Raw genomic sequence first — 17,235 nt, 5'->3', positions numbered from 1 at the left:
ACAATGGGGCAAAGCTATCAAGGCTTGACATTATGACTATTACAAAGCATCAACAGTCTAGTAGGATCACTTTACAGAATAGGTGAACCTTGAAATCAGCATTCTGCCCCTGCAGCATTTTTTTAAATAATTAAAATGTCTTCAAGATGGATTTCAAACTATTTAACCAAGCTGATATATTATTTTAGGCCTCTGGCATTCCTTGAAAGTGAAATGGGTTAAACCACAAAGACCGATGGCTGTCACCAAAGAAAACAATAGCCATTACAGATGCTTGTAGTAGGTTAGAGACATAAACCGTTATAATCTAAGGCAGTGGTCCCCAAGCTACTGACCATGGGCCAGATGCAGCCCTTATGGCACTATTCCTCCCTTTGACACCAATAATGGGGCACTATTCCTCCCACTGAACCAATGATGGGGCACTATTCATTCCACTGACACCAATGATATGACACTACTTCTCCCGAATTTCAGCAGTGATAACGCATTATTACCCTCCCTGACAGCAATGATGGGGCACTAGTCCTTCTGGCACAGACACCAACACCAGCATTTCACAGACACCAACAATGGGGCATTATTCTCCTTCCTCTAACCACAGGCAACACAGGATTTTTTAATCCCATTGCTCCCCAACCATGAAGCCTTTTTTACACCAGATAACTGACACCGGATACTTTTATACTCTTACTGGCCAATGTTTTTCCCTCTCCCAGGGTCTAAATGACAGTAAATTGTTTACAAAGTTTGAGGACCCCTGCTCTATTTCATCTCTTGGCACATGTGCTGGATTGGAAAGGAGCACTGAGAAACCAAAGGCCTGGAATATTATTCTACCTGGACAGACCAAGGAGAACACAGGGATGACCTCATTAGAGTGCTGCTGCTCCTTGATTGCCCAATCGGAAGGCAGAAGCACCGCAATTTTTCTTATAGTGACTCCACAGTTGAATGTGTGTCATTATTATCATCTCAGGAGGGTAAAGAGTAATGTTGAACTGTGCACATGGATGACACTGGCAACTATTACAGTATGTAAATTTGGACCCTCAGATTATGATATACACATGTAGTCCTGCTTTACTTTATTTTTTTAAATGCCTTTAAAGACACAATAAATTAATCATCGATACTGTGCAGTATGTAAAGTCAAATTAGATGTTACAATAGACTTGCTCCAGCAGCTGCTTTATACAGAGGTCATACCTTTCTGCTTGCTCACTTTACGCACAGTCATTGCCGCTTGCCTCTTCTGGTATTCTGATATTTCAAAACCTGAAAAAGAGACAACTAATTTCATAATTACAAAACCACAGATGATCCTCTAATAACTTTCACAGAAATGTAAATGCAATGTTAAAGAATGGACAACTGCATTTTCATTTTTACAATGTTTATAACAAACCAGTGCAACAGATCACGAACATCTTTAAATTCATTTATTGCACAACACATTCTTGAAAATACATATACAGTATTGTGCAAAAGTGAAAGGCTGTAAAGTAGAAATGTTTTAAAAAATATATAATTTTAATTGTTTTTTTTTATCAATTTACTAGATGCAAAGTGAGCGAACAGAAGAAAAATCAAAATCAAATCAATATTTGGTGTGACTATCCTTTGGCTTCAAACCAGCATCAATCCCTACACTTGCAGACTTTGTACACATGTCAGTGATTTTGTAGGATTAGAGTCAGGTGTATGGTTAACCAATTTTACCAAGCCGGTGATAATGATCATCAATTTGAACACAGTCATTAACTGAAACAGAAACAGCTGTGTAGGAGGCTCAAGACTGGGCAAAGAGCAGCCAAACTCTGCTACTAAGGTGAGGTTGTGGAAAACAGTTTTATACACCATGGCAAGCCTGAGCACAGCAACAAGACACAAGGTAGTTATACTGCATCAGCAAGGTCTCTCCCAGGCAAACATTTCAAAGCAGACCCCCCCCCCACACCTTGAAACCCCAAGTTCAAGTTCTTTTGAAAAAGCACAAAGAAACGGGGAACACAGAGGATGGCAAATGCAGTGGTTGGCAAAGGAAACTTAATGCAGCAGATGAAAGACACATCATGCTTACTTCCCTTTGACATCAGAAGTTGTCCAGCAGTGCCATCAGCACAGAACTACTGGAAACCAGTGGGACCCAAATACATCCATCTACTGTCTAGAGAAGTCTGCCAAGAAGTGGTCTTCATGAAAGAATTACAGCCATAAAGCCATACCACCAAAGTGAAAACAAGGCTAAGTGACTCAACTATGGATGAAAACAAAGGAACTGGGGTGTAGAAGAATAGCAGCAGGTGCTCTGGACTGATGAGTCAAAATTTGAAATATTTGGCTGTAGCAGGAGGCAGTTTATGCGTCGAAGTGAAGTAAAGAGTGATGGAGGTTCCTTGCAAGTTTGGGGCTGCTTTTATGCCAATAGAGTTGGTGATTTGGTTAGAATCAATGGTGGCCTCAATGCTTAGTAATGTAGTCAAATGGTGATTACAACGATCACCAACAACAACACGGAAAAACACAGAGACGCTGCAATCTCGGCGGTACTGTAGACATGAATAACAAAGGCCAGTACCCTTCAGCCCCAGCCTATCCAACCCAGACTCCCAATCCACAGTCTGTCTATCCACAAGCCATGCATCTTCCACAAGCTCCTCCCTACACAGATGCTCCTCCCGCCTATTCTGAGCTTTATCGCCAAGGGTATGTTCACCAACCTGCTCCTACAGTAGGTGAACCCGATTTTGTGTCAATCTCGCTCTCTTTCTCAGCGAGATTGAGCACCTACGAGCCCCATCGCGGGAGCCAGCGCCGAGCTGGCTTGCCGCGATGGAGACAGAGCCGTCATAGAAGCGACGGGAGATCCGACTTGGATTCCCGCCAATTCTACACGTGTGCGGCGTTTGTTATGAATCCTGAAGGGGAAGTCCCCGCCGGATTTTAAATAAAAATCCGGCATGGGTCCCCCCTCAAGAGCATACCGGGCCCTTAGGTCTGTTATGGGTTGTAAGGAGAGCCCCCCTATGCCGGAAAAAACGGCGTAGGGGGTCCCCCTACAATCCATACCAGACCCGTATCCAAAGCACGCTACCCGGCCAGCCAGGAAGGGAGTGGGGACGAGCGAGCGCCCCCCCCCCTCCTGAGCCGTACCAGGCTGCATGCCCTCAACATGGGGGGTTGGGTGCTCTGGGGCAGGGGGGCGCACTGCGGCCCCCCCCACCTCAGAGCACCCTGTCCCCATGTTGATGAGGACAGGGCCCCTTCCCGACAACCCTGGCCGTTGGTTGTCGGGGTATGCGGGCGGGAGGCTTATCGGAATCTGGGAGCCCCCTTTAATAAGGGGGCCCCCAGATACCGGCCCCCCACCCTAAGTGAATGAGTATGGGGTACATCGTACCCCTACCCATTCACCTGCAAGAAAAGTGGTAAAAACACAAATAAACCACACAGTGTATTAAAATATTTTATTTTTCTGCTCCGGAGGCCGCCCCCTGTCTTCTTTATTAGCTCTTTTACCAGGGGGGGCTTCTTCTTTGACGTCTTCGGGTGGGTGGGGGCCGCCGTCTGGTTCTCTTCCACCACCGGGGGGGGGTGGCTTTTAAAAAAGCCCCCACCCCCCCGGCGGGTTTCCTCCGGCGTCTTCGGCGGGGCTCTTCTTCTTCCGCTATCCCGACGGGTCTTCTCAACTCTCCGGGGTTCTCCTTCTGTCTTCGCCGCTCTCCGTTGTTGACTCGGCGCACCCCGGTTCTTCGTCTCGCTGTCCGGTGTCTTCTTCCGTGCTGTACGTCTTCTCCTTCCGTGCTGTGATGAGTTCTTCTTCCGTGCTGTGACGTCATGTTCTTCACTTCTCTCCTTCTCCCGATGTTGACACGCCGGTCCTCCTCGCTGAAATGACGGATGCGCGCCTTGCATCGGACCTATATAGGCCTCACAGTCCCATCATGCTCTGTACCTACCCATGTGATACCTACCACCAAAAAAAACGAGACTTTATTATCACTTTAAGGCCGGCCATTCACGGAGTGAAAGCAGTATAGAAAATTACTTGATTTCCCCATCAACACAGTGAAATGGGTGCAGGGGAAGCTAGGGGCTAATCAAGGGCAAAATCCAGAATGCTGGTTGTACCCAAGTTGATTGATAGATCAACTTGGTACATTCAGCCTGCCCATACCGTGTATGGCCTTCCTAAGTAACATTTACAGATCTTGTTCCTACCCCAGCCTGCGATTAAAGAGTAAAATGACAAGCAGCACACCGATTAGCTCAGAGCTCATCAGATAGAGCACTGCTGTAAAGAGGATAGCAAAACACTTTTTTCCCACAAATAGAGCTCTCTTTTGGTGGTATTTGATCATCTCTGCGTTTTTTTATTAAAAATCGCAATAAGCATATATTAATTGGTTTGCGCAAAAGTTATATAGCCGATTCAGAAAGACTTACGCCGACGTATATTTTGATACGCCGCGTAAGTGCACGGATGCACCGTCGTATCTCTGCGCCTGATTCTTGAAATAAGATACGCCTGAATTTTGGCTCCATCCGATCGACGTAAGTCTCCTACGCCGTCGTATCTTGGGCGCATATTTATGCTGGCTGCAAGGGGCGCTTCCATTGATTTATGCGCCGAATATGTAAATGAGCGAGATACTCCGATTCACGAACGTACTTACGCCCGTTGCAGTAATCTACGCCGTTTACGTAAGGCATACGTCCGGCGTAAAGTTATTCCACACAATAGCAGGTGTAAGTCATGTTAGGGTATGGACGTCGGAACAGCCGTCGTATTTTACGTTGTTTACGTAAGTCGTACGTGAATGGGGCTGGGCGTAGGTTACGTTCACGTCGTAGGCATTGAGCCGTCGTATCTTAGGAAGTATATGCGACATGATTCTGAGCATGCGCGTGCATGCGCCGTTCGTTCGACCCTTCATTTACATGGGGTCACACTTCATTTTAATACATCACGCCCACTTCCTTACTACTTTGAATTAGGCTTACTTACGCCGGTCAATTTACACTACGCCGCCGCAACTTATGGAGCAAGTGCTTTGTGAATACTGGTCTTGCCCCTCTATGTTACGTCGGCGTAGCGCATATGAGATGCGCTACGCCGGCCAAAACATGCGCCGCACTACGAGAATCCGGCTAATAGTGTCTACAAAATAGGGTAAAGATTTATGGCATTTTTATTATTATTATTTTTTTTTTACTAGTAATCAATCTTGCAGAAATAACTTGCGCATCAGCGGTCTACCTGAATCCGTCAACTCTGAATCTCTGGCTGACCTCTGCACTAGGCGCATACTGTCAGCCCTTGGGCTCGCAAAGCCATGTACAGTGGAAAGAGCGCAACGCATAGGAGCCCCATCAAATGACAGGTGCTCCCCATCATTGCACGCTACCTCATCTATTCGGATAGGGTAGCCATACTAAAATCTTTCCGTAACGTAAAAATTTTTCGACTAGAGGGTCAAAAGCTATTGATCTTTGCGGATTACTCCCAAGAAGTTTCACGCAGAAGAAAGGCGTTTCAGCCCATATGTTCTGCCCTTCATCACGATGGTGTGAAATTCACATTGGCCTACCCAGCTATCCTCTGGCTCACTAACCAATCAGGGGAAACCAAATCCTTCTCACACCCGGATGAAGCTGCCTCATACCTCAAAATACACACTTCCATATCTCTCCAGAACTAACTCCTATGGAAACAACCCGCTATCCAGAGGGCCCTAGGGATCAACAAAGCCCTCCCAAAGACCTGCCTAAAAGGTTTTGCTATTCTGCCAACCAGGAACCGATCAAACATCGTTGAAGCAGTTCCTTACCAGGCTCCTTCAGCTCAGCCACCTACGCATTTCAACCTAGCCAGAGCTCACACCCTCTAAATGTTCTAACTACTACGTCATTCTATGTGATAAATATCACTGCTGCCTAACTAGTGTTTTGATTATACCTTTACCCGTTGGTTTATTGCTTTGTTATTATTATTGTTACAGCCTTCCGGAGATGTGCGGCATGTTCAATTTACAGCTTTATAATACCTAACGGACCTCTCATAACCCTACCAATACTTCTGTCTACTCGCCTGACAGACCTGCCCCAGCACAATTCATCACAGTCCCCTATCCGGTAACGCTGTCATTAGATTGGTGAGTTACATGTGGAAGAAAGTGAAGTCCAGGCTTCGTTCTAACTGTGAGTTATTTGTTTGTCTGTCACGCTTATACTTTATACCAAGGTTCTACTATACCCCTGTACCTTTCTTTCTACCTGTACCAGGTTTCGCTCCCCTCTCCGGCCCCTCCCTCCCATACCAGCAGTCTGCTATCATACTATAATCTAAGATCACTGTAGAACAGACTACTTTCTACAACTTCTGCTCCTTCCCTATTCTTAACAATCAATGAGAATCACTTCTTGGAATGTTAAGGGACTACTTTTCCCCCATAAATGGATGGCAGTGCTCCGACACTTAAAAATACTAAAATCAGATATTGCCCTCCTACAGGAGACGCATCTCCCCACAGAGCATGTGCAAACTCTGGGTCTGGAAAGTATATGGATCAACATCGACTAAAGGCAAGGCGGGGTTCTAATCCTCATTCACAAAATTTTTCCCTGTGAGGTGGTGTCCTCAGTAAATGATGCAGAGGGACGTCTTCTGACTCTCCATATGCGTTTCGCATCCAAAGATCTAATTGTGACAAATGTGTACGCCCCAAACTCCCCTACCAAGTCTTTCTTCCAGTCAGACTCCACCCATTTGGCACAATTTCTGCACTTACCCCTAGTGATAGATGGTGACTTTAATTCAGGTATAGAGCCACTGGAAGACAAATCCGTAGTAAGAATCCTTCCCTCCCCTCACCATCCCCCCACAGTGCTGTCCTCCTTTGCTACTGCCTTACAACTCATTGACCCATGGTGCACCAGTTTGTCTCCAAGTTTTCTTCACAAATGGCTACCTTTTGTCAACACAACCTCAACGAGCAACCATCTTCTTGGCCACATCTCTACATACATTTTCACCAATTCCCTTCCGCCATGAAGTCTTCCTTTTGAATAATTACTAACCTCAACAAAGAATAACCTACTTTCGAGAACTTGGGGTGCTCCTATTCATATCCTATTGGCAAACGAGCACAAGACTCACCCCAGATACACTACCTATGTCTTTGGGCTTCAGTATAATCGACTTTATTTATGCCCCCCCGGTACCCCCTTACATAACTCCCACTTTAAAATATATATATATATATATATATTGTAAGGGATTAGCTCGGTAGCGGGGGTGTGTGACCCCCTGGATGGGTTCACTACACACTGAACGATACAGAGAAACAGCTGAAGATGGTTGAAAACAAAGAATTTGGTTTATTCTTCCATCTTGCTGGAAACCATTGCAAGCATCCAAACAGCATAAACAAAATCAAACATAAAATAAACCCTGGCCACTTGGGGCATCTACCTTCACCACACAGGAACCTATTTATGGAGTCTGGCACAGCCTACTGCTGAGCAGACACTGCTAGTCATACAGCAGAAAAAAAACAAATAGTCTTTTTGATTTTTATCACACAGAGAAATCAACAGCACCTCACCTCTTCAGAAGCTCTCCTTCACTCAAAAAGCCTCAGGATGCAGCAATCAGTAGTAATCATCTGGATTACTTATAGAGGTCTTAATTGCCTCATTCTGAACAGCTGAAGTTTTTCAACGCCCTTTAACCTTTCTGGCTACTTCTGCAGCCGACACCTAATAATAAGTGGTGTATTGTCTAAACAAGGCAGAAATGTATCTCCCGTCTGTGACAACACCCACAGATTTACCTGACTTCCTGTCACAATATATATATACATATATATATTAGGCATGTGCATTTCGTTTCGTTCCGAATCGAAATTCGGACGAATTTTTCATTATTCGGACATTCGGATGCATACGAATTCCCGAATTGCAATATTAATGAATTTACCGAATCCGAACGAACGTTTTCGATTCCGAATCGAAAACCCGCGGACGAAATTCGATCGGAATTCGAATTTTTTTTGTTTCGAATTCCGATCGAATTTCGTCCGCGGGTTTTCGATTTGGAATTCGAAAAATTTTTTTTTTTTTTTTTGGAATTCCGATCTAATTTCGTCCGCGGGTTTTCGATTTGGAATTCGAAAAACAATTTTTTTTTTTTTTTTTTTTTTTAATTCCGATCGAATTTCGTCCGCGGGTTTTCGATTTGGAATTCGAAAAAAAATTTTTTTTTTTTGGAATTCCGATAGAATTTCGTCCGCGGGTTTTCGATTTGGAATTCGAATTTTTTTTTTTTTTTTTTCGAATTCCGATCGAATTTCGAAAATTATATTCGAAGAGAGAATTTTCGAATTCGACCGGATTTTTCGAAATTCGGTCGAAAACGAACGAATTCCGAAAACGAATTTAACACATTCTCTCACATTTTAATTCGTTATTTAATTAATTTTGTTAAGTTAGGTTCGTTACGAACCTAACTTAACGAAATTAATTAAATAACGAATTAAAACGAAACGAAACAAAACGAAATTTTCCCTTTTGCACATGCCTAAATTATATATATATATATATACCGTATTTATCGGCGTATATCGCGCACTACGATATACGCCAATAGCCGCTTCCCGCGCTCAGTTTGAAATCCTGCGCCGACATATACCGAGTGCAGTACACTCGGGTACATTTGGCTAGGCTCGGCTTCGCTCGTGCTCACGCATAAACGTCACAGAGCGTGAGCGACGCCGAGCATTGCCGAATGTACCCGAGTGTACTGCATTCGGTATATGTCGGCGGAGGCGTTCGAACTGAGCGCGGGAAGCGGGGACTCGACTTGAGGCGCACGCTGGAGAAGCCGGGAGGACACCATCGAGGCCGCAGACAGAGAGGCCGGACCGGACGATGGACGCTGGGAAGACACCAAAACTTTCGGGGGCAACTTTAGGGGTGCGCGGTATACGCGGGAGCGCGTTATACCGCGTTAATACGGTATATATATATATAATCACTAAAATTGCAGTTCCAGGTTCTGATTTATATACCTCCTCACTATCTTATCCACCCAATGTATCCCCTTACAGAGTTTTCAGGTCTTCTTTATCTACTCTACATTCATTGTTTCTAGGGCACATGAATACAATGCCCCCCCTCATTAGAGTTACCCCCCTGTCTATTGGCCTCCCCCCCCCCCCCTTCACTGCCCGATAGGGATAAAGCAGGGAGATGTCTGAGGGGCCGGTGAGGTATCCCTCCTGTTAACTCCTCTTTACACTCAGGCACCCTCTTGTACTTTTCTCATGGATACCTTTGTGTTCTTCATGTTTGGCATAAATTCGTGTATGTTACCAGAGTAAGAGCCTCATTGGCTATCTACAAAAAAAGTACCTTTTAACCTATTTTTCTTTTTCTGTATGTTGAAAAACTGAAATAAAAATGTATTTTATATATATATATATATATATATATATATATATATATATATATAAAACATTACTTGTATTATGCCAGTAGAGAGAATGGTCTGGTCCTGTCCCTACATGTTCTTGACTACATTATGAAAATCTTAGTGTTAGATAGTCCTAAACTCATGTAGTGCTGATGACGTAATGTGTGATATCAGCAAATTATTTTTCTAGCTCTAGACAAAAGGTCCAGTTTATTTAAAGCCCTGTGAGACTTCACAATCTGTGCAAGAGAGAAGAAAAAGGATATACTCTATGTTTATGCAGTGTGGGGAAAAAATAAATAAAAAAACAATATAGAGATATGGCTGCTTCTACTGCAGAAAAAAAAAAATCTGGAAATTTCTGGACCAGATGATGGCAATTGCAAACCAGCTATGTAATTACATTAAGACAAAGGGGATTATATTAAAACAAAGTGTTTTTTTTTTTAAATTAGATTATATTGTAGTTTGTTTACACTTTAAGAAATTACATATGAAACAATATTATCAGCCTTAAACAGAGTGCATTTGTAATAACATAGCTTTCATTCTCAAACATTTACAGCCAGTAATCAAACTTATAACTTCTAAATTAGCATTGACCATCAAAAAAGTAAAGTACTCTCCTCAGTTAAATTACAAATGGATTTCAGTAGATGTGGTTAAAAAACAGGCATTACCATTATCCCACTAAATACCTCTACGATTCATTTCCAGTTCAACATAAGGCCTACCTCCTCATGTGTGCAATGCATACAGTCAATATAGAAGGAGCTCTAGAAATATTAGGGCATCAGGCACATGGAGCTTGACGTAAAAGGAAAACTCACAACAGCAACATGGAGGCTGCTAACATCTCCTAAAAATGTATTATGTCTTAGGCCGCGTACACACGATCGGTTAAACCGATGAGAACGGTCTGATGGACCGTTTTCATCAGTCCAAACCGATCGTGTGTGGGCCCCATAGGTTATTTATCCATCGGTTAAAAAAAAGCCAACTTGTTTTAAATTTAATTTAATCGGTTAAAAATCCACGCATGCTCAGAATCAAGTCGTCGCATGCTTGAAAGCATTGAACTTCAGACTGTTGAGACCGTTTTCATCGGATGGACCGATCGTGTGTATAGGGCTTTAGCTGTACACATCCCCTGGCTTTATGGCTTTTAAGCAAATAGCTCAAAATAAAATATAAAAATTAGGAGTTCTGACATCACCTGCTGCAAGCTTGTTCTGGGTCAGCGACTCAGAGAGTCTTGTGATCAGAGGGTCATTAGGACAGCCAAGTAGCTAATAGTTTCAGAAAAAGGATAGCAAACCACTTGAGGAAGGCAAGTAATATTACCACATCAATTTGACAGAATTCTCCTACACTCATAATAATACAAAGAAGATTTACTTGTTGTATACTACATGCATATATTTTAAATTTTATAAAAAAGTGTGTTTTTTTTTAAATAAGTTTATTATCTTATTTGTATGCCCAAATGTAACTGTGCCCTTACCAATCTTCTCATCTTCCTGCACCATCTTCCTCTCTTCCCTGAAGGCACGCAGCCACCTCAGCTTCTCTTCTAGCTTCTTGGCGAAGTATAGGTGCATCTCTTCTGTCTCCTTGTTATGCAGCTTAAAGGCATTCTTCACACTGACATTAAAGTCCTCATCCCGCCCATCGTCCACCTCTATAACGTCATATTTGTCCATATCCAAGCGACCTTTATAATAAAGGATGTCTCTCCGAATCAGGTCCTGGTGAGAGAACAATAAATGGATGAAACACGTGAAAGACATGGATTATTACAGATTGGCCAACCAATGTTGCCATCTAAGACCGGAAAAAACAAAGATCCAAATTGGAGCTCTCAACCCCAATAATAGTTATTACAACAGAAACACTAAACCGCATTATAATTTTTTTTTATTTGACTACATATTATGAGATCAAAACATACATTTGATTAAAAGTTCAATACTACGTTCCCCTCTTTCCCTTTTCTACTTTTTCCATCTCCTACTATATAGATACTTATTGATAAGGTATATTATTCTACATGATTAAAATTACAATATTAATTTGCTTTCTACAAATGTATATTAATGGGTGGTTACACAAGGTGGAACTTTGTGCATGTGTGTGTGTGTTAGGGAATGGGGTAAGGGTGCGTACCACTGTTTAATTTACGCTACTTAAATTGTAGCAGTGGTATATTCAGTACTTGTACTGTTAGGCATTGGTTGATTAGGAACAATTGGAGATTAAATGATGCCCTTTTTTAACCAACTTAGAGCAGCATTAAACCCAAAAGCAAACATTTATTATTTTGCAGGTTACCAATTCTTAGATGTCACGGCTCTATTCATTTTCTTTTTTAGGCTCTCTATCTTCAAATTTTATCTGGTGATCCAGCCAGTAAGACTGTTGTTTTCAACAGAAAAGCTCTCTTGCCGTTACAAGGATGAGACAGACTATTTAACATAGGCATGGATGCTTAACCACTTAAGGACCCCTTCACACCGATATACGTCGGCAGAATGGCACGGCTGGGCACATCAACGTATATGTACGTTGTCCTTTAAGCCCAGCTGTGGGGTCGGGAGCGCGACCCGGTCCAAACCTCAGTGACCGTGACCGTGACCGCGGGACTCGCAGACCCGATCGCCGCTGGAGTCCCGCAATCGGTCCCAGGAGCTGAAGAACGGGGAGAGCCGTGTGAAAACACGGCTTCCCCGTTCTTCACTGTGGCGGCATCATCGATCGTGTGATCCCTTTTATAGGGGGACACAATCGATGATGTCACACCTACAGCCACACCCCCCTACAGTTGTAAACACACTTCAGGTCACACATAACCCCATCAGCGCCCCCTGTGGTTAACTCCCAAACTGCAATTGTTATTTTCACAATAAACAATGCATTTTAAATGTAAATGTATTTTGCTGTGAAAATTACAATGGTCCCAAAAATGTGTCAAAATTGTCCGAAGTGTCCGCCATAATGTCGCAGTCACGAAAAAAATCACTGATCGCCGCCATTAGTAGTAAAAAAAAAAAAATTAATAAAAATGCAATAAAACTATCCCCTATTTTGTAAACGCTATAAATTTTGTGCAAACCAACCGATAAATGCTTATTGCGATTTTTTTTACCAAAAATAGGTAGAAGAATACGTATCCGCCTAAACTGAGGACATTTTTGTTTTTTATATATATATTTTTGGGGAATATTTATTATAGCAAAAAGTAAAAAATATTGCATTTTTTCAAAATTGTCGCTCTATTTTTGTTTATAGCACAAAAAATAAAAACTGCAGAGGTGATCAAATACCACCAAAAGAAAGCTCTATTTGTGGGAAAAAAAGGACGCCAATTTTGTATGGGAGTCATGTCGTACGACTGCGCAATTGTCAGTTAAAGCGACGCAGTGCCGAATCGCAAAAAGAGGCAAGGTCCTTTAGCTGCATTTTGGTCCGGGTCTTAAGTGGTTAAAACGACCAGCTTCTATGTAAAATCCTTTATCTCAAAAGAAAATATCTGATTGCAGTAACTTATTATAAAGTATTAGCTTAAGTTCAGCTTTTATTTGTTAATGTATTTACATCTGCTAGTACTTTTAACACTCCCCTCTCCCCAGCCCAAAAATACTGTTGTCGAAATCTTCCCCCTGTGCACATTCATCCAGAATGGTGTCTGTACAATACAGAAGGTGTATAGACCTAATACAGGAGGTGTGTTACTGGCTAGATCACCAGGGGAAAAGAGAGGGGGGAAAAGCATAAAACAAAAATGAATACAGCCACTAAAGCTGCAATATATAACATTTCTGGTTTGGGGTTTAATACTGCTTTAAGCAATTAAGGATGCAAGGTTTCCGAACCTGTTTGGTTCCTTCCGCAGGCATTATGCAATTCTAGAAATGGTTCTGAAAACTACATGTTTATACAAAGAGCAACAAAGAGAACTAATTGGATCCAATGCAAACTAATCCATGTCATAAACATGGATTTCATCTCATTTTTATGGCAAGTCAAAGAAAATATAAAGCCGAAAACTAGTCAAACATTGAACAAACTGGTTATACAATCTCTACAAAATCCTGTTTAGATTTGCCAAATGATATAAAGGGCTGCCTAAACACTCCATTTGATGTCTATTTACCTGGCAGGCCCTCAGAATACATCGTTGGTGGTAGATCAAATGAAAATTGTACAATTATATTGTAACGTATATTACCATGACGAGGTTTGAGGGGTCAACTAAACTGTACAGTCAGGCCTTGTACACACGACCGAACATGTCCCCTGAAACTGGTCCGCGAACCAGTTTCCGTGGACATGTCCAACCGTGTGTAGGGCCTAGCGGACAGTTTTCCGGCCTAGCGGACAGGTTTCCAGCAGACAAAAGTTTCTTAGCATGCTAAGAAACTTGTCCGGTGGAAACCTGTCCGTCGGACATGTCCGATGGTTAGTACACCTACCCATCGGACCGAAATCCCCCGCATGCGTCGAAGTGATTCGTCGCATGCGTGGAAGCATTGAACTTCCTGGTTCGCGCACGTCGCCGCGTCATCGTTGCCGCCACCTCGCCCCTATGTCACCGCGTTTTCTGTCCGCGGGGAATTTGGTCTGATGGTGTGTACACACATCAGACCAAAACCTCCCAGCAGACATGTCCGATGAAAACGGTCCGCGGACCGTTTTCATCGGACATGTCTGGTCGTGTGTACAAGGCCTCAAACAAAAAAAATACTCTATTATTCTTTAAATAGGAGCATGTTGTAAGAATACCTAGGTTAAAAAAAAGTAAAATACATAGCCACCACCCACTGTTTTGTATCCAACCTAATAATGGTACTATATATGTTACTTGGACTGCATCAAGACTTTTTTTTTTTGCAGTGTTTCAGCTGATGAAGCAAGTAAAATCCTTTTTATGGGTAACATCTAAAAACATTTGATTCCCACTAACCATACTCAAACATGATTTACTTTTTGGAATTTGATTTCGTACTGTTTACATGGCTCTCCACATCCATCATTTAATGGGTTTATTCCTTATTATCTGTACTTATAGCAACAATACACTAAAACAAATTGTTCAGAAGGGGGAGGCTACGGTAAGACATTGGAGTATATGGAGAAAAGTTAACTACACATAGTGCAGCCAGTGTGCTTTATCTGAATCATGTTACAGACATCTTATTATTGTATACTTATCCTGCCACAAGCCCTTAGTACGTCAATCTACTATAACTGTTTATAAAGCTAAATTAAGCATTTGCGTTGTTTTAAACATTAATTCTCTTGCACTTTCAAACTCAAGAAATGCGAGTATGACAAAACTTAACTACAGGATATTTATGAAGATGTGGTTTCACAAGTGCTTCCAAGAAGCCTCCTCTTTTTTTCTGCAGGAGTGGCAGCTGGCTGTTCAGTTTTTGCTCTTAGCTATGGATGTATTGTAATAATGATTACTGAGCCGTTGATCCAGAGGACACTACTGCGCTACTTATGCCCTTGGCCCCAGCAGAACATCACTTCCTACAGGGACATACACTATGCATTGTGTCAGTAGCTGCTTAGAATCAGTGCAACAGGATGTAAAATTCCAGATGCCATACTGTACAGGAAAACTGCTGAAACAACTCCTGCAATTATTTGGAGCATATCCAGATGGTTGCAAGAGACCATCTGGGGGAATCGCTTCTGCAGGTCCAAACACAAACAGGGCGCAGAAGGTTCATGCGATAGCAGGGTGATGGTGACAAAGAGTAAGAAATAATCAACAAAGTTATCAATATTAAATGCAAATACATTAGCCAGCATTGGCCCGAACAATACTATACATTAAATACTTAATCGCAGACAGATGAAATGATTTTTATCAAGCTGTAGCAATCGCAGACAGATGAAATGATTTTTATCAAGCTGTAGCAAAAGGTCATCATCTGAAGAAAACATGCACTTTGCAAAATACATTGTATTTCTAGATTGTAAGCTCTAACGAGCAGGGCCTTCTGATCCCTCCTGTATTGATTTGTATGTGACTGTACTGTCTTCCCTGATGTAAAGCGCTGCGAAAACTGTTGGCGCTATATAAATCCTGTATAATAATATAATAATAATAATAATTACATAAACGTGCTCATTACAGCAAATATACAGACAGAAAATCTTGTGGATGCAAACTGTACATGCTAAAAGTGCTAGACATAAGGGTATCTCTAAAACACAAGACAAACCTTAACCTCAGCAGAAGACCACAGAGTGTTCTACTAACATCAGTTAAAAACAGGAACATTAGTATACAATAGGCACATGATTACAAAGCAGCACGACTCAATACTGGAAAAACATTGCTGGGTCTAAAAAACCTTGATTTCTGCTGTGTCATACAAATTGCGAAGTCACAATTTAATACACAGCATGAATCCATGGTGCCATACTGTTTTATATCTTGTGCCAACAGCTCAGGAAGGTGATAGTGTAATGGTGCTCAGAAAGTTTTCTTGGCATACATTGGAATTCCTAATAAAAATTAGAAGCTGTTAAATATAAAAATATATGTCAGCATTGTTACCGACTAGGCGCAACTTTTTATAGCCACACACATTTTTCAGCAACATAAAGCACACATCATCTCAAATATGTTTCACAAACATGACAAAAACTTCCATACAATCCAGTAGCCAGAATACTCTCAATAAAATACAGCATAATCGGGAGGAAGCCAGATAAAGGATAGTGTAACTGATGGGAGCTAAACCCAGCACACATGTAGGTCTAAACAAGAATTCTATCTACTATTCTATCTTCCACCATTACAGGCATTGCATGTTATTCTAGTTTATTCAGGATGTTTTGGTTGTTAATATTAATGTTCTTTCCAATGTTTCTCAGAAAGGTTAGATATATATAAACATATACAAGGATCTAGAAAGAGTATAGTCTAGTTGTATGTGCAAGTGCCATTACTTTGCTTTGACAGTTGAGCATCAGTAAGTTTGATCATCTCAAATTTAATTTATGCATTTCCATCTGCTGTTTTTGTTTGCTTATTTGAAAATAACTTTACTCTGCAAATAAATATGGGGTCTATGCTTTCGATCCCCAACGTCAACCACCCCCCCCCCCTCTTCCAATAAAATTAGGACATTTTTATATATGTTTTGAGGAAGCTTTTCTGCTTTTTTTTAGTTGTCTTTTTCTTTTGCCCCATTGTCATTCTATCTCTCCACTGCCCCGCCTCCCCACCTCATCCAACCAAAGAACGCTTTGCATTTCATTCATGAAATGCAAAGCATTCTTTGAATGGCGTCTGTACCAATCAGCCAATCATCCTGCGGTCAGAATAATGCAGGGCAGCCACTGGGCACGGGACCAGAAACAAGTGGAGGTCACTGAAGTAGTGGTGTCTACTTCAGTGATTTCCAGCTTCCAGGGGAATCAAGTATCTATTGGTCCAAGCTGGATCAACATAACTACGTATAAAATATCCACACCTGGAAATCATCATCAAGCAAATGGCCTTCAAAAGATGCCTGCCAATTCATTGAGAAAAAAAAACTGATGATAGATGTATGTAAGTTGAAATTAATTTTATGTTTATTTTTCTGATGAAAAGCTGACTAAGTTATATAGATTCTGCAAAAGTTTCTTATGTGCGTTTAATGGAGGAAATAAAGTCACACTGGTTAAACATAAACTGATGTGTCGACCTCTCACTGCCTTGATAAAATTTCTCATTTAATGCCATCTACACA

At 41.8% G+C, this 17,235-nt stretch overlaps 1 protein-coding gene across 5 annotated transcripts in view; it reads right to left on the bottom strand.

Moving 5' to 3' along the window:
- Positions 1 to 17,235, bottom strand: part of ARHGEF9 (Cdc42 guanine nucleotide exchange factor 9) — a 469,420-nt gene that overhangs the window by 19,400 nt on the left and 432,785 nt on the right. For all 5 annotated transcript variants that reach the window (XM_040323963.1, XM_040323964.1, XM_040323965.1 and 2 more), the window contains 2 exons: positions 10,983 to 11,226; positions 1,210 to 1,278 (listed from right to left, as the gene is read on the bottom strand). In XM_040323963.1, the coding sequence (XP_040179897.1) occupies positions 1,210 to 1,278; positions 10,983 to 11,226 (313 nt within the window). The remainder of the gene's footprint in view (positions 1 to 1,209; positions 1,279 to 10,982; positions 11,227 to 17,235) is intronic.

This window comes from Rana temporaria, chromosome 9, assembly GCF_905171775.1.
Source record: "Rana temporaria chromosome 9, aRanTem1.1, whole genome shotgun sequence".
In the NCBI taxonomy this organism is placed as follows: domain Eukaryota; kingdom Metazoa; phylum Chordata; class Amphibia; order Anura; family Ranidae; genus Rana; species Rana temporaria.
This window is presented reverse-complemented; position numbering and strand designations above follow the sequence as displayed.